We start from the raw sequence: 18255 nt of genomic DNA on the forward strand, positions 1-18255 counted from the left end.
TAATGTTCTATCTGCTCCCAGTGGGCCAAATTCTTCTGTTACTTACACCCATTCCCCTTATTTATGTGCATGGGCCTGCATGGCTATTCGCAAAGGCACAAGTTGGCCTAATTATTTCATTCTATATAATTTCAATTAAAATAGGACTGGTTAGAGGCTTCTGTACATGAGATCAGATTCTGATCTATGTTTCACCAGTGAAGTCAATGGAATTACTCCGCCTATGTACATGGGTGGAATCAGGATATTTGCCCTGAAGCTGGATATTTCAAATCCCCAGCCTGTCTCTTAACTGCTTTGCTCAGATATGTTGGATCACACCACTTGAGCAAGCTAACAGTTGTTTCAGAAATGCAGTCACAGCAGTAGACAATGCTTATTAAAATCTTAACTGTCCGTTTTCTTCAGCTGAATGAGACCTGAACAAGGCAGCTGAGTTGGATATTCTATCCAACTTTTGGATCACATGACTGTGGCTTTTCTGCCGCTACTTTAAATTACTATCAGCTTCTGAACTTCTCAAGGCAGAAGCTTGAGGTCTTGTTGATGTAAGATGAGTGAAGCTATGGGCCTCATTTGGTGGGCCCCACTTTGGTTATCTCTGTTTCATGCTAAATCTGAGAGTTGAATTATTTCCCACAGCTGCTGCTTTCTTGGCTTTCTGAATTGCAGAAAAGGCCTGAAGAGCAATCCAGAACTCAGGAGGTGGTGAGTTTCCTTCAGCAAATCTTCACAACATCTCTGCATCACCCGCCCTCCCCACCAAAAAAAAGAAAGAAAGAAAGAAAAAAGTTTATTTGAGCTCTTGTAATTATTCTGTCTGGGAGAGGAGCCAAGGTGTCGAAGTATCAAAGTGAAATTCAGAAGAGTCAAGAGCAAGCAGAGACTTGAAGGGGAAGAAAGGGAAGTAGAAAAAACACTTGTCTTTATCATGGTAATAGTAATGAAGCTGAGCAGAAGAAGCCCAGACAATGAGCTAGGTTACTGTACTATAAACTGCTTCCTGCCACTGAAATTCACAAGTCACCTTTACTTGGCTGATTAGAGAACTACAAAGCCAGGCGAGCTGGTTTTGACTTTCTGTCAGAAACTCGCCAATACTTAACATTTCTGATATTCAGAGCTGCCCTGTAGACATAGTTTTTGTTCCTGAAAAATTAAATGTGGACTCAAAACAAATGAGCAGCTCTGTGGGGTTTATTGATACAAATTATGAATTATGGGTTGGGCACGATATAACATTTTGGGCCTGACAATCCAAGGTGTTAAGCACCCTTAATATTTTGATTGACTCTGGTGGGAGTTGAGGCCATTCATACTAGTCCTTCAATGTCAGTTAAATATGGGGTGTATCCCAAAGATTTATCTTGCTGCCCCTCTCCAAAGTCTGTAGGCTGGCTGGCCCTGTGCATAGTGGGGTGCCAAAAGTGGATGGGATTCTGTCACACTTGGGAGGTGGTCAGTGAAAAATTATTTCACAAGCCAGCCTCCTTCCCCAACTACCCTACCCCCAAAATGACAAGGCCAACTCTGTCTTCTAACTTTCTTTTAAATCCAGTGTCTCTGTCCATGCAGTTCACTTCAGGATATCCAGCCTGTCAGGGACACAATCAGGCTTTCTAATCAATTAGCTTAATCCTGCTGTAAACTTGCCTATTTGCCATTCATGTCAATGAAACCTTGGTTACAATGACTCTCTCACCACAAAAGCTTTTTTTTAAAAAACAAAAACACCTATCTGTCCATCTGTATCCATCTACATGGCTTAAAAGGCAAAACTATGAGACAAGGAAAGGAAATGTCAGTGACAAAGAAGCACCCTTTTCATTAAAATAATGTAGTCAGCAAAATGTGGAAGGATTTTTTGGTGACTTTTTTTTTACCATCATAATTTTCCTTCGGGGTGGAGGAATTTATTTCAGTAGATGGATATTGATGTATTTGCTCTCTACTGTATAACTTTTATGCACGAGTAGTCCCATTGAAATCAATGTAAAGTAACACACGTTGTCGTTGCAGTATATGGACCTTTATAAATGATTATTTAAATTGCACCATAAATGTACATAATGCTTTAAAGAACAAGTAAAGAGAGAGTTCCTGTCACAAGCAACTTAGAATCAACAGCTAGATGGATGTATGGTTCCACTGTGGTGGTGGGCATAGCATAGCATAGCATAGCAGAGAGAGAGAGAGATTATAAATAATAAAAGGCTCTGACCCTCCAATGAGCGCCACATAGGCAGATTATTGAAGCACAGGCATCTGTCCATGCAGAGCTCATTAGAGGATTGAGAACATAGTATATTAAGTCAATTTTTCTTAAATAAAATGTAAAACACATACACTAGCCATTAGGTATTTACAACTTATCCCTGTAGATAAGTTGCATATAACTTCATTTGCTGTTTTGAGCATATATTCGAAATAACTTTTTGTCCATTTTTTTTTTAAACATACAAGGGCTATGCAACGATGGGGGTACAGTACAAGTAATGAGAACACTTTTTAAAATATACTTAAGCAGTCCATTGAGTGTATAGACTGGGACAAGTTCTGCTCTTCATTTCATTCATATAAGCCTATTGATTTTATTAGGGTTGCAGAGAGGGTAGAATGTGGAAGGCACTGTATAGTGGGCCACTTAGTTCAGTCATTGATTAAAAACTGATCCTGCCTGTAGGGTCTGATGGAAAGCCCGTTGTAGAGAGTAGAAGGATCCCGGTTCACTTTATGGGCTTTGGACTGGGCCCTTAAGTAGCTCAAAGCTCCAGAAACCAAACAATTTGTATTAAAAATAGAACTACTTCTCTATTTTATTTTATTTATGGAAGTGTTATCGGCTAACTCAATCCCTGGGTGTTGAGAATGGTTCAGTTTACAAAGAAGGCCAAACTTATGAATAAATTAGAAAAATGAGCCAAAGGAGATCCATGTAATGATAAAATATGATTACAACTAAAAATTGTTATTCAGATGTAGTTATTAATGTAGAAAGCATTTGTATGCTATACAAACTGGGAGAAGCGTACTAGTGGGGGGACTTGTGAGTAACCAGACCAGCCACAAAGTGATAGGAATGGACTTTCTCAAAATAAAAGGAAGGCACTGCCTATTAGATAAGCCGTTTCAGTGCACTAGACAGCTAGAAGTTTAGGGAAAGCTAAATGCAGCTGGAAGTGTGTTGCAAGTGACTGTGAATGTTAAAAGTATTGGTTTTAAAAATGTATGTTACATGAAAACTTACATTTCCTTTGATAAAAATTAAACTAAATTAAAAATTAAACTTTAGTGGGCTCATCCTGATCTGACATACGAGGTGTAAATTGACTTCTGTATTGTTATTTTGGGTTTATGTCATTGTAATAAATTAGACTGTTTCAGTATTGGTAATAGGACCTACTGAGTGCAAAGCTCAACTTTTTCAAATGAATCAAGTGCACAGATATTTCAGGAAGTAAGAGTTAGTTAGTACAGAAACCTAAAAGTAATCATTGTCTTTCATTCTTCCTGAATATAAAAGTTGCTTTGAGTTTTCAACCTTCTGCTCAGTAAACTCGTACTTTGTATAAGTTGTTAAATGCTATTTTTTTTTTTATTTACAGAGCAAACCTTGCAAAAGGACTAGGAAGCATTTCCACCAGGAACGACATCTGATTTACTTGCATCATATGTATCATCTCGCCCTTCTTAATATGACATCTTCCAAGAGGTCAGTTAATGTCATGAACAAACTGTATGAAGATGTTTGTGTAAGTTAAGTCGGAACATTTTCATATGCTGTATTTTTCTGTTCTTAACACGCAGCTGTGTTAGCTGATATAGTTCATAAGTCACTTAATGGTCTACACATGAGGTTTGAATACCAAGTCTCCTTGGAGTCATTGGTACAAATCCTAGGAGGGTTGGCTGAGCCCTTCATCTTTCCAAGGCAGATAAACTAAGGATGGGATTCCAAGGGAGACTTAAGTGCCCAACTGCCATTTTAGCCGCATAAGTCCCACACATCTAGATGCTACTGAGACCCTCAAAACCAGCTGCTGTCTAACCCTATAGTTGCCTAAAGTCCCTCCATGCCTAAGCTTCTACTGTTCAGGTCCCTGGATGTAAAGAGGGTAATTTGCCTTTTCCTGAAAAAGACCAAGCCCTTTAGAAAGTCTCATCGATTATTTGTAGCATATCAGGAGAGATGCCAGGGAGAACCCATTACCAAACAGAGATGCTTATTTTGGAGTGGGAAATGTATAGAACATTGCTATATTTTAGCTAGGAGAGCAGTACTTCCTGGTTTAAAGACTTGTTCTATGAGTGCCACCTGTCAGTGGTGTTGGCTTACGTAGGTTCCCCTAGCGGAGATCCGCAAAGCTGCAACTTGGAGTTCAGTGCACACCTTCACCAGATACTACTGTTGTATTAATATAGATGGAATAAATGGGCCCAAAGAGTTAAAGGTATTAACGACCCAGTCACTGTCCAATATTAAACCGTTTTAAATAAGGTTTGGTTTACAGAGTCCTTAGCCTCCTTGATACCATGGCAAACACATGATTTTTTTTAACCTTTGATTAAAGATAGAGAAAAAGAAGGAAAAACAGTTAAAGCATTTGAAATGTAAAGTATTAAGTAAGGCTTTTAACAACATCACTTCCTTTTCCCTTTAGCTGGAGAGGTTTTTTAGAAGAAAAACCCCTTTAGTCTAACTGTCTTTTAGAAGATACCAAAGATGGTAAAAACTTTCCTTTTGCAGAAAAGAGAAGAAGTTAGTTGCGATGGGCTGGAGCTGTCATTGTCGCTGCTGTTGTTAAAGTCCAGTCCTGTTTCCAAAAGAGGAAAAAAGAACAGCAAAGATAGAAAATGCAGCTTTTGTCTCTGATGTCGACTCTCATTTGTCACTGCTGGAAAAACACAGGCACAGCACATAGTCTTATTAGCCATTCTGGTCTACACTGTACTTAGACACCGGTGGCTGGCCCATGTCAGCTGTTTCAGGCTCGCGGGGTTTGGGCTAAGGGGCTATTTAATTGCAGTGTAGACATTTGGGCCCGAGCTCTAGGACCCCCTCACCCCACCTTGCAGGGTCCTAGAGCCCAGGTTCCAGCCTGACCCCAAATGTCTACACAGCCATTAAACAGTCCCTTAGTCCGAGCTCCACAAGCCCAAGTCAGCTGGCATGGGCCAGCTGCAGATTTTTAATTGCAGTGTAGATATACCCTCGGAGACCTGACAAACTTGTACCAGCATGTGACTGTTTAGAGCATTGTATTTAACTGCCTCTTTCTAGTCACAGGCTCACAGCAGCATTGCAATATATGAAGTCTTGGCCCGCTAAGCCAGACTTTTATTAGATAAAAGTTGAGGGATAGGAAAGAAAAGAAGTAAGGTGGGGAAGGAAAAGGACATACTAGGGATGGGTGGGGTAGAGAATAAAGTCTCCCATGCCAGGTGGTATTCGGGATTCAGACGTAGCCAGTACAGCTGGAGATGTCATCTGGCCTGGTCTGGTCAGGACATCTCAGGATTAGGATGAAGAAGGTCCAGGGTCCCAGGAGATGGCAAGGGTGACTATGATGGAGCTCATTTCTTCCCCTTTTTCCAGCCAGCCAGCGTTCTAGAAGCCTCTGCTAATTTTCAGCCCCCGGTCTCTTTTTTAGGACCCCAAAAAGGTAGTGATGGGCAGAATAGTCCATTCCTTCATTATTTAGTTCACTCACTAGGCATACTTTCCAACGCACCAATTTTGGTTCATTAATTTCTGGTCTTACACTTACCAGGCAGAATTTTAATACAGTCTTTGAGTTTTAGATCAGTTGTCCTTTGTGTCTGGACTATTTCAGTCTCTTGCTTTTGCACATTTTTCCATCAACATTTGTTGTTATAGCTTCTTGTGACAGCTAATAAACTTTCTTACAGTATTTACAGTTAAGAACACATTTACTGTAATTGTGCAGGCCCAGTTATTACTACACTACTCCCTGGATTTAGCATCGCGTGTCAATGACCAGTTTGGGAGAGCAATGCTACAGTTCATATTTGTCTAAGAACTCCTCATCCACAGTCCACCTGGTGGGGCAGTACTTGCTAATCTCCCATAAGTGGGAATGCACAGAGGGCCTCAAACAAGAAAGAAAAGATACTTACCAGCAAAATGTTTTTCTCCAAGAGTCACGTCTGTGCATTCACACTACCCATCTGCCTTCCCCTCTGCCCAGAGCTCTATATAACATGAGGCCTCTGTAGTTAGGGAGAAGGATCTGAGGTGGTTGCAGTCCTTCATTCAAAGTAGGGCAATGATGTCATCTTCTCACAAGATCTTGTGTGCGCCCTCCCAGCAGACACAGGTTTTCAAGGTGGTTCCACAGTCAGTGTCAGATGCCATATCTGTAAGTGGGAATGGACAGAGGTGACTCTCAAAGAGCACCATTTAGGAGTTATCATTAGAGCTTGGCAAAAAAATGTAGAGAATGGTAAATATGCTAAAAAATGTAGTTTCGGAGTGACCAAATCTATCTGCTAATTCGGGTCATATTCAGTATGTGGTTAGAGCTGAATAAAAAGAAGGGAATTTTTTTAATAAAGTCAAAATGGTTCACTTCAAAATGATGTTTCATTTCAAGTTAAATCTATCTGAATCTGTTTTTTCCAGTTTTTCATTTTGGTGAGAAAAAACAATTCAATTTTGATTTGAAATTAACCAAAGCGCCCACCTACCCCCCATCCCTCAGCATGACCACCAGTCTGAAAAATTAAATATTTGCTCAGCTCTAGTTATGATAACATCTGCTGTGTATTCAAAGAGTGATGATCCTGACTGCTTTCTTCTAAATTTGCTTTTCTCTGTTTGGTGCTACCTGGAACAGACTGCTGGAGAAAAATGGCCAGTTCGCAGTTGCTGAAAAAGAGCACAGTGTCCATGATCTGGTTAGTAGTCAAATTGTCATTGCTATCATCTATTCCTTCTGCTTTTTAATGAATAGTTCACCAAGGCAAAGTAATAGCTAAGCGCTTTTCTTGACTTGTTGCTACAAATGCTACAAGCCTAGCTTTACAGTATTTTAAAGCTTTACAGTATTCTTCACAGTCCAGACTGCATATCAGATAGATCAGTGGTAGGTATGTGGATTTGTGCACTGGCCTTTCACCTTACAAAACCACCACACAATTTGTTACAATTGATAGTCTCTGTAGAGGCCTAGGATTGAAATATAGGGTTCAGGCCAGAGGGTCGTTGATAGAACTATGTACAGAAGTTTGCACAATTCCTATGTGTATTATACCTGAATCAGTCCAGCCCTATTAGCTTCCTACTTACATAACAGCTAAAATAATCTTAGAACTAAACCCCAGGTGAAATCTTGACTTCATTAAAGTCAATGGCAAAATTCCCATCAACTTTAGTGGGGCCACAATTTTTCTCCTCCCCTGTTTTCAATCTCCTTCTGCAGTATTACATGTTAGCTAAAAGCAGGGGAGTAGAGCAAGGCATTATCAGAGGACTTGGTTATACCTAGGCTTGGCAGAATTTGATTTTTATTTGTTTATAATTTTGACAGATATCAATATTTATTTTTAAGCCTTTTTAGATTTTTATTGTTTTTAAGTTTTCACAGTTGCAGGAAATTACACAGGGGCCAGACAATGAGGGCGGTCAGACAGTGGTTATTTAATGACACTAGAGATTGAGATTCAAAAAGTTAAAGCTTTTATAACTAGTAAAACACAAATTGTCAACATCACATGTCAAAATATACAGAGTAAATATTCTTAAATCAAACTCATAAGTTTTCAAGCAGAATTTTTCTTACTTTGCCCATCTGTACATTTTGATTATTATTGATGGAAATATTTTTTCTTGTGTTTGGGACTGTGTATGGTAAAAATTATGTTTACTGACAAAAATCTCAATCTTCCAAGTTTAGTTATACAACTTTAAAAGGGTGTAGAACATGACCTGTGTCCCCACCATGTAAGTGGGACCTAACATAAGAGAATGTGAGCAGTGATGTAGAAAAATATAAATGTAAAATATAAATTCTAAAATAAAGATTGTATGACTTCCCCTAGGCATATATTCTTTTAGAAGCATACTTTCCACACAGAACAGATTAAAAAACCAGGTTGTTGCATACAATTGTGTGTAAGAGACGGTTTTCACTAAAACATTTTCTGGGGCTTTTGGTCATTACTTGCATAGATTACTCTACTGTTAATGCTATTTTCTTAAGTGTTTAAAAAGAGAAGTAGGACCAATCTTTCTAGACCTGGATGTTTTAGCATTAGGTTCCTAAATCCATATTTACGCCCTGATACTGCAAATATGCATCAGTGTTTGCAGGATTAGGGTCTTAAATCGCTAAATAAGTGACCTGTTTTTCAGTGGAGCTGTGGGGGCTGAGCACCCTTGAAAATCATGTCACTTGTTTAATTGCCTAAATATGGGTTTTAGGTTCTAACTCTAAACACCGCAATCTTAACGTTTTGGGCTTAATTTGTATGTGAAAATTCTCTTAACATCTCCTTCCTACACTTGCCAATTTGTATTAAGATCTTGAGTCATTAGTGAAGCCCACTTATAGTGAAATTGGGTTTTTGTTTTTGATTTTTTTTAATAGAAAACCTTTACTCTTAGCAGAGGCTCAGTGTAGCGGGAATTGCAGTTTGCACGTTGCATGGCACAAAAACTGTTAGGAACTTTCATTCTACTTCACTATAACTGGAGTTTGTCTATATCTTAGTTCACCATAAGCCGTTTCCTCTGCCTGTCTGTCTAAAATTACAACTGGTAATATAATGAGAAAAGTTATTTACTAGTAAATAATTTAGCAATTAATGGGGAAAATGTTTAGAATAAATCATATAAAAATTATTATTCAGTTATCTATAGAGCTGTTCAAATAATAAAATGTATAAGTGAATAATCTATTTCAATACATATGTTAGAATTCATTGGATGAATCGATCAGGACATGCAGGTGACTGAGGACAGACATTGAGATGGATTTTAAGCAGCAGGCCACAACTTTACTAAACCTAGCACCCCTCCCCAGTGTTACTGCCCTGTCTTCCTGTGCCAGGCTTAGAAGAGGATCCAATGTGGGGTTTACAGTGCTCCTATCATGTAGCCCATATCACAGGCTAGACTTTGCACTGCCTATCCATAGGATTCTGTCTGCTCTGCTGAATCCTCTCACTCTCCTCCCTGTGAAGAGGATACAAGTATCAAAGAGGGACCTGGCTGTGTGAAGACTCCCATAGGCCTGAAGTCCATCAGTGAAATTCCCACTTATTTCTGGGTACTGGCCCTTTTGGCCTTTTATCTGCACTGGACACCAGCTACAAGTTGCAATGGACTAAGTAGTCATACAATTCCTAATGTTAAGTCCTATTCCTATTTAACCTAACTGTGTCTCTGTGAGGCTATGAGGAAGGCAAAAAAACCTCACACGCTCACCTACAATTTGGCCCTGCTGGGAAAAATTCCTTCCTGACCCAGGTGATTGGTCAGCCATGACATCCTAAAAACACTGGTCCTATATAACTGTGGAGAGGGAGGGTGAGTTCAGCAAAAATGGGGCACCAGGCTCAAGAAACCCTGGACACGGGTTTAAATTAGTGACTGTGGGGCGCAAGGAGATAATTGGCTCCTGTCTCCTTCTAGCTGGCCAGTGGGCATCGGAGCAACCAGAGGGAGGAGGAGTCTACATTCTAAAGATGTCTGGTTCCACAAGGAGCTAATCAAAACTCTCCCTCCCACCCATGAAACTGGTTTGGTGGTCTTATTGCTATGAATAATTCAAACAGTAACATTGTAGTTATGTGTTATGGCTAAAATAATGCAAAAGCTCTTCAAGGCAGAGAAACATTTTTTTTTTCCCTCTGGGTCTAGTCCTGGTTCCATTGAAGTAAAAAGTAAAATTCCCATTGACTCAATGGACTCAGCAGTAGCCCCTATATTTGTAAAATGCCATAAAAAGGAGGCACTAGATTTTTTTTCTAATAATAAAAGCTATAGAAATATATGAAAATTGACGGGAGAATTTGAGGGACTAAACCAATCTAATTCTGCTAAAAATAATCTCTTGAATTCCCATTTGATGTGTGACAGATTATTAGCATAAAGAAGAAACATTATTTCAAATTAAAAGGAAATAAGGAATACATACGTTTCTCTTCTGTTCTAAATGACTGGAGATGACAGTTTATTGAAAATACCAAAAAGCAGCACAGTCCACGAAGGCTGTATCTGACACTGGATAACAGTCCCTAATATTACATTGATTTCAGGTATTTATGATGCTGGATTGAAAAAGAAATTTCATTAACTTTTCTTTCAAAGGTGTCTCTTGCATGGTTCACTGAGCTATATCATGGTCTGGATTTTATAGGCACTTCAACTGGATATCAGGTCTGAGTATGACCCTACTGGCATGATACCAGCTGAAGTAGCATTCTGTCACAGAAGAGCTGGGAGAGCTTTTCCTTTAGAGTCTAAAACTGGTATTGGTCTGAAGAGGATCATATAGTTCTAGTAACTAACAAATATGAATCACAAGTTTGAGGTTGAATTGAACATACTATGTTGCCAGGTGCCTTGTTTTCAATATCATTTGGGTTGGTTTTTTTTACAAGAACAGTTTGCAGTGTTCTGCTTTGAAAATGCAGGGCTGCTTTGTATAACCTATATTTGTGCTTTTGTTATCCCAAGATGGAATACTTGTTTCCAAGTCATCATAAACAACCTGGAAATAGTTCCACTGAAAGAGGGATAGAGGAAAGCACATTTCCCATTTTGCTAGACAGGAAACAGCATGAGCAATGTCACAGGGGCTTCTCCAAAACACGCATCGTTTTTAAAGAAATGAAAAACAATTCAAAGGAGAAACAACATGAAAATAAAGGAGCTGTTGAAATGTGAGTATGCTCGGTCTAAATGATTTGCCTGAATCTGTGCATTATGCCTATGCTCCTTAATTTAGACTGGAAATAGAAACTTGTTATATGATCTATAATAAGGGCCCCATTCCCGTCTTCCTTTTGTAAATTTGACTTGAAACATTGCAGCTCTTAAGAGCAATCACACATTAAAATACATGTAGGTGTGAGCTTTCAAATATCCTCACCAGTGAATATTCAGAGCATCACACCCTGGTGCTTGCTTCTGAAGTTAACATTAAACCTGCTGTGCAAACTCAGGATATGTTTTAAAATGTCCATAATTTTGTTCTATTGAAACTAGATCTCTTCAAGCAAAGCACATACTCCTCATCCAGGACTATGTGCCATGCATGCCAAGTTGGAAATTTTAAATCAAGCTGATTTCGAGTTTATCTGACTATAGGAGTGCTTGTTGAGAATAGTTGACTGGTAAGAAATATATCATGTGCAAATAAAATCCATGTTATGTATTCTGGAGTTAAAATGTACCCAAAAGTTGAGAGAGAGTGTGAGGGAAAAGATTGGATATTCTCTACCCAAAAGGAGAAAATGAAAAGCAAAAATAGGAATTTTAGAACAGAAAATCTATCTCAACCATAGTTATGATGTTGCTACCATAGCACTATAATACAAATAAATACACTGCAGAATTATTTAGATTGGCTATTTCTAGTAAGCTTTTCTAAAGATGTTTTGAATGTGTCTTACAGTTTGGAGGATCAGAAATATAATAACAGCGCCTTTGCCCCACATGAAATGATCACTGTGCCTCTTACCATGGAAGATGTGGTTCTGAACAATCCAGTTGTGGCATGTATTTTTATTTATTCTTTTGTCCCCCATCAGGTCAGTGCTGTATAGCTTGAAGGAGCTGTCATACACTTTTACCCCATAGATTAAAAGTTCCTTGTAGTACTCCGAGAACAGAGCTATTATAGCATCAAATTCTACCCTTCAATGCACAGGGGGCTCCCCTTGAGATCAGTGGAAGCTGTGAAGTCAGAGTGAAGGACAGAAATTTGGCCAAGTGACCAACAAATACGTGCAGAAACTCACAGATTTGGGGGGATCCTTCTTTTCACTTGAACTGCTGTACAGGAGCATCATTCATCCACAGCTTTATCCTTTGAAATGGTGGGAAGTCAGGCAGAGGGGAAGATTGAACTTGTAGCCATTTATGCTGACAGGCTCAGCATACCATGCCACAACAAAGACAGTCTGGGTTTGGCAATTTTCCTGGGGTTCACCACCCAGGAGAGCGTCTCCACTTTTAAGAGGTTCATTAGAGCACGACCCTTGCTACCAATCCTTTTGCTGGCCAGTAGCCTTCAGGGTGAGTGGGACTATATTGGGGCAATTAGGGGTGGGTTTATCAAGGCATCAGAAGGAAGATGTAGGGGTGAGCAAGGCAAGGCAGGACATATGGAGCATGAGGCAGGGAGTGGGCCTGCTGGGGAAGAGGGAGAAAAGATGTTAGGGAACATGGGGAGATTACAGCCATGTCAGGCAGAAAGCAGCAAGGGAGTACTACTAGCACTTCCCTACCCTCTCCACTGGATGGACCTGTTGCAGATTGCTGGAGAATTACGCCTCTCTGAGCCAGAGAAGAGCTATAGATGTTCTCCTGGTGGAAAGCCTAAAAGGTTATTGGTTACTCTCTCACAAGCCAGCTGGCCAAGGCACGAGGCTGCAGCACCCAGATAGTGGTTCAGAGCAGCGTTGCCCCATGTTGGGCTGTTTATTAAGGGGAGTGGACAGAAAAGTGTTAGTGCTCACCTACCTTATACTTCTCCTGTATTTCCTCCTTCCCATAATGTGGCTGTTTATCTCCCCAACATTCATGTTTCTCCATGTCTCCTCCACACTTCTGTCTCACCATACAAAACACTTTTTCATACATCTCCAGCTCGATAACAGTGTGGAGAATGACATATGGTCAGTGTCCAGCAGTTTTCTTTGGCAAAACCATTTGGCTGTGACAAATTACTGCAATAACTTTAATATTTCACATTCCTGTAAATATGTCAGCATAAAGCTGAGTTGCTGTGTGAAATGAGAAACCTGAACTTTTTTTTAAGTTGGAGAACCACCACAGAACTATGAGGAAAACAGTGGAAGAGTTTGAAGAGAGAATATTTTAATAAGTTCCATGTAAGAGTTATTAATTCTTGTCCCAAAAAATTAAATGGAAAACTAAATTCTCCTGTGAAAAACTATCATAGCAAATTTGGAGACTAAAACCAGTCTTTAAACTGTGAAAGAGGGATTGTTCATCTTGTTTTATGTGCAAATCGCAAGGCAATCCCCCACTACTATAGTCACATTGGGCCTAGTTTTTACAAAGGGAATCTCTCCTCCCCTGCAACTGACTTCAGTAGGAGTTGTGAGTAAAGACTGCAGGACTCTGACCTTAAATTTACAAACATCTCTGCCAAACATTAGAATGAGAGGATGGGCTTCTATGGGCATTTTCCACTTTAAAGTGAATCCTACCGCTTTAGCTTTGACAATCTCCCATTTAAAAAAATCCCTTTGCTCATATATAGGCCACTAATATAGGTCTACTTGGCGGCATCAAAAAGTAGAGCTGAGCAAAAATTCAGAATTTTTGTCCTGGGAGAAATTCCAATACTTTACCATTTTTATCCCAAACTGGGACAAAAAAATTGAAATATCAGTTCTTTTGCAAAATGGAAATTCCAAAGAAAATCAGTTTAGAAATGACAAAACAGCTTCTCATTTTGGATTAAAATGAAACATTTCAACATTCCCAAACCAAAAATGTTTCATTTTGGTTAGTTGAACTGAACCCCCAAAAAAGGTTCATTTAGAGTAATGATTTCCATTTCCTTAGTGTGTTGCACTGCTTCATGGGAGTTGTAGTTTGGGAGTCTGATCTCCACATTCTCCCTGGCCAGACTGGATCACTCATGATGCAATTGATGTGACTCTCAAGGCACACAATTTGGCCAGAGGGGTGACCACATTGTATGCTGGGAGATATACTCTGGCAAGGAAGCTCAGCCTATTAGGGGGAAAATGGGAATCCAAACCACTACTCCCATGAGGCAAGGTGACACAACAGAGAAATAGACATTTTATAACATTTATTTATAACAAAGTATTACAGCATGTCTGACTAGCTGTTACAACCACAAATATTGATTATTCAGACTAATAGATGTATGTAGTACAATGCCTCAGTACAGTTAAATGTATACATATATGATCTTAATTTTTTTTTTTAATTTTAGGAAGCTAAGTCAACAGTTACCTACTGGACTAATTATGTGGACAAAGACTAATCCATTTTCTAAAGAGGAAAAGGATGACTAAAATGCAAACTCACAACAGCAATAAAATTGCAGCTTTATGTAGATCTTAATGCTGTATCCCACACATACCGTGATGTACCTATATTATGAAATCACTGTACTGAATGTAATTCAACGTTCTACAGGCCAAAATCTTGATCTGAATGTTGTCATTCACTTTAATTAGAGCAGGATTTGGCTCTAGAGCAGTGCTACTATGGAATGATTCAAAACAAAGGATAAATGTGTCTTCTGAAAATAGATAATTTACTGTACAATTGGCTGAGTTCCTAATCTTTAACTGATCTACAGTATTAATTGTTAGAACATACACCAATGAACTAGTTGATGCTTTTGTAGTTGCAGGTTATACTGATATGATGAAAAACAATTTCTCATTGAGCTCTTGCAAGCTGAGCAATGAAAGCAAAGGAGGGAGATTTAAAAAAAAGTAGAGAAGTCTAGTTTAAGATAAACAATGACTTAGATGCAAGACACGCTTTCACTTAATCAAAGAAGGCAGACAGGCTACTTATGGGAATTTGGTCAGAAATACACTTACCTCATAGTTCTTTAATCTAAACATCGACCTGTAAATCTATATTGTAAGCTTCTAAGCATTCACTATAAAATTAAATGTGCCCAATTTCAGATGTTTGTTTTTTAATGGATAGATCAAGCTTGTTGTGTGTCATGCTGTGGGAGACTTTGCACTTCACATACAAGTGGGCTCATCAGCCATTTTGTAAACCAAACACAGCACTGGCTCTTGTGGCAGAGGAGGACACTTAGCACTGTGAGGGGAGAGACCAGCTCAGCAGAAGAGAGAGAGCAGACTTGAAAAAACACCGAGAAAGTGAAATAATGGTTCTTCACTGAAAGAGCCCAAGCAACTCATAGGTGTCATAATCAGACTATTTGGAGGCAAAATAAGTTGAGGCTGTCAGTTGATGAGTAGGTCCCCCTGCTTCTTTGACTGCCAGTTCTGCTGCTTCCAATTACTGCAGTAAAGATCTACCCACCTGTGAAGGTTATCAGAGGAGAACAGGAGGGAAACATCCATAGAAAATCATCCATCATGAGTGAGATATTAAAGGCAATGTTTTAAATTGATCAAAATTTCACATACTTAAAACATATAAAGATGGTTCATCTGATTCTTTAGGAAATGTAATATCAGTGAAATTGACAGACTATCATCTTTGGTTTTCCTACCCTTCTTACAGCTGTGATGCTTAGAACAAGTTTAGCTAATATATCCATCCCTCGACCAAACTGGCCAACTTTCATGCAATTTATGCATGGATGAATACGAATTACTTTTCATGGCTTTACAAGTTGGAAGAATGGGGTTGGTGCTGGATGTTATTGTATATAGATACAATTACCACTGCACACCTGATAAGTAAATATTCCTTCATAGTGCATTACCATCAGAGACAATATCCTAAGGACAGAAAAAAACATGCTGAAGACAACTGTTAGGGTCAGTAATCTCCATAGCTATCAAGCATTCCCACTGCTGTGTAAAAACTCCATTGCAAGTTTCAATTTGAAGAAGTGAGTACCTTGACAGCCAGAGTATTTTAATAAAACGAGTCATTTATGTAAACAAAAATGTAACCAGTAGCTCTCACGACAGGAGTTAGAAAATGAAGCATGTAATAAGACACTTTCAGAAATAGCAAAAATGAGGCTGCAGTGAGTCCACTACTTTAAGGTGTGTTCGTTATTAAGCCACTTCAAGTCCAATATTAAAATCACGCCTATCTTCTCTACAGTTGATGGGATGTTTTCAGCTCCAAGCTGTTGTCCATAGCTGATCATCAGGCCTGCAGTTCTAAAGTATGTTCAATCCAGTTGAATCAGTGACAAACACTTCTGTGATGGTTTAGCAAGATTCCACTTCAAGATAATTAATTTGATTTCCAACTTATACTATATTTTGCTTTAAAAAAAAAGCACGAGTATGAAACAAGTTACTTTAAATCTCCTCTCTGTCCAGTGAAGAAAATCTGCCAGCCTTTATTCATGTCTAAAAAAGAGAAGTTTTTTTTATGGAAACAAAGTATATATTTTTATTTTCTTAGCCCTATATTTCAAATCACTAAGACACTAAGAGTCAGCATTTAGAATGCTGTTAATACATGCAAGTTTTCAAAACAGATTAGTAAAGAAACTAGTTCATAAAGGAGTCACTGTGCTAAAATGTAGAACAAAGGTTAGACTTTAAAAAAAAAAAAAACAAAATGCTTTATGTTTATGCTTAGCTACTAATAAGTGAACCATTGTTAGGCCCAAGAGTTGTACCACGAGGACTATTCATGTGTTGCCCTGTTTTGACGTATCAGTCTGCATTAACATAGGGCAATGTAATGCAGATTATGCAGAAATGCTTAATACTTTGCTGCAGTATAGTGCAAGCAACCTAGTAGAAAGAATTAGATGACTATAAAAGTGTCAGTAAGGATTACTATTACTTTTGTAATTTTATATACTTTTCTTAGAAAAGGGGGTTTAAGTTGTCACCTACACTTGAAACTTCACTTCCATTTTCCACAACAGAATCAGGTTCCCATAAGGAGAGTTTTTATTCAAGTCCACATAATTACATGTAACCCCTTTGGGGTTTAGAGAGCATGGCCCTTTAAATCTTTTTCCTAAGGGGGAAGGGGAGAGTAATAAAAAAGGAGGGAAACTCCAGGGGGCAGCGCTGGAGCTCCAGGGAGACAGAGAGGCAGCCTGCAGGCCCTGGAAAAGTGAAGCAGCAGAGAACCTGCCCGAGGCCTGAGACGGACAGGAGCCAGGAGGAGCACTGGGCCAGGGAGGAATTGCCGAGAAGGACAGGCTGGAGCTGGACCCAGTATCACTGCTGCCTACAGCTGCACGGGGCTGTGAGTACTGGGGCTTCTGACTCAGCATGGGGAACAAGGAGGGAGGTTGCTAGCTAGTTAAGTGGGGAGGTGGTCGCTCTGTGTGGCTTTGCAGAGAGCGGCAGAAGAGGGCACCGGAGGGGTTCGTTGGGGGAAAGTTCACTGGCACCGAAGACTACCAGGAGCACCCAAGACTCACCACTGGACTGGAACTTTGCTCAGGACTCCTGAATTCTGTGTGCAGACACATTGCTCAGTGTCTGCCCTTCCAGACTATGCTACCACTGGGCCTGTGGGGCCTTGGCTTGGATGCAGCCCTGTCTTACTGCTTCCCCTCTATTTCCCCTTGTTTTTCTCCTCTCATCCCTCTGTAATTAAATATTTCTCTTGTTATATCCACTGTACTTTTCCTGTGGGCGTGTGTTCACTCTGGGGGGTTTGGAACAGGTGCCCCTGGGGTGGAAGGGATTTCTCCTGCTGCATTCCTGCACGTGCCTTCTCTTGGCCAGAGCTGCCTGCAGAGCAGACTCCATCTTGGCCACGAGGGCGCTAAAGTTACATACACATTAAAATAAAATGTAGACTTTGGTATTTAAATATTAATCCTTCCCTACTAAACCTCTAGTACCACCCAAGAACTAAAGTAACAGATCAAGAACTGTAAATGCACATTGCAAGTTGAATTTGCCACAAAACTAGAATTTCTAATTTTTAGATCAATTTACTTTTTCTGTGAGAGCATTTAGTGTTCTAGCATTTACAGAGAGCAAGAAAAACAGCAGTAGTTGAGTGCAGCTAAAAGTATGCATAATTAAATGCACATTGTAAAGTTACAATTTTTATTAACTAACACTAATAGCTTAGATTATTAAAACTGAAAATTTTCAAATTAATTGTTCTTGTCCAAGATGAATTAAGTGCAAAAAGTTAGTCTGTTTTGTGATATGCAGCCAAGAGCCATATCTCTTCTGCATATATGAAAAAAATATTACATTATCTATCAGTCCAGTTGCATTCTCCCCCTTGAGGGGGTGTTAACTAACTGAATGTGAATAATAGTTTACTTTAGCCTGAAAGCTATGCTTTTACTTGCTCTCTTCCATTCACTCCTGCTTTCTATTCTTCATTCTTTGTTA

At 39.3% G+C, this 18255-nt stretch overlaps 1 protein-coding gene across 6 annotated transcripts in view; it reads left to right on the plus strand.

Moving 5' to 3' along the window:
* LOC117874772 overlaps positions 1-14897 on the plus strand; it is a 102899-nt gene extending 88002 nt beyond the window's left edge. For 5 of the 6 annotated variants that reach the window (XM_034765242.1, XM_034765244.1, XM_034765241.1 and 2 more), the window contains 6 exons: positions 643-708; positions 3606-3712; positions 6858-6918; positions 10703-10908; positions 11643-11742; positions 14187-14897. In XM_034765242.1, coding sequence (XP_034621133.1) covers positions 643-708; positions 3606-3712; positions 6858-6918; positions 10703-10908; positions 11643-11742; positions 14187-14237 — 591 coding nt within the window. In that variant the 3' untranslated portion in view covers positions 14238-14897. The remainder of the gene's footprint in view (positions 1-642; positions 709-3605; positions 3713-6857; positions 6919-10702; positions 10909-11642; positions 11743-14186) is intronic. The other variant, XM_034765245.1, reaches the window with a different exon arrangement.
* The last annotated feature ends 3358 nt before the right edge of the window (positions 14898-18255 follow it).

Source organism: Trachemys scripta, chromosome 3, assembly GCF_013100865.1.
Source record: "Trachemys scripta elegans isolate TJP31775 chromosome 3, CAS_Tse_1.0, whole genome shotgun sequence".
Classification (NCBI taxonomy): domain Eukaryota; kingdom Metazoa; phylum Chordata; order Testudines; family Emydidae; genus Trachemys; species Trachemys scripta.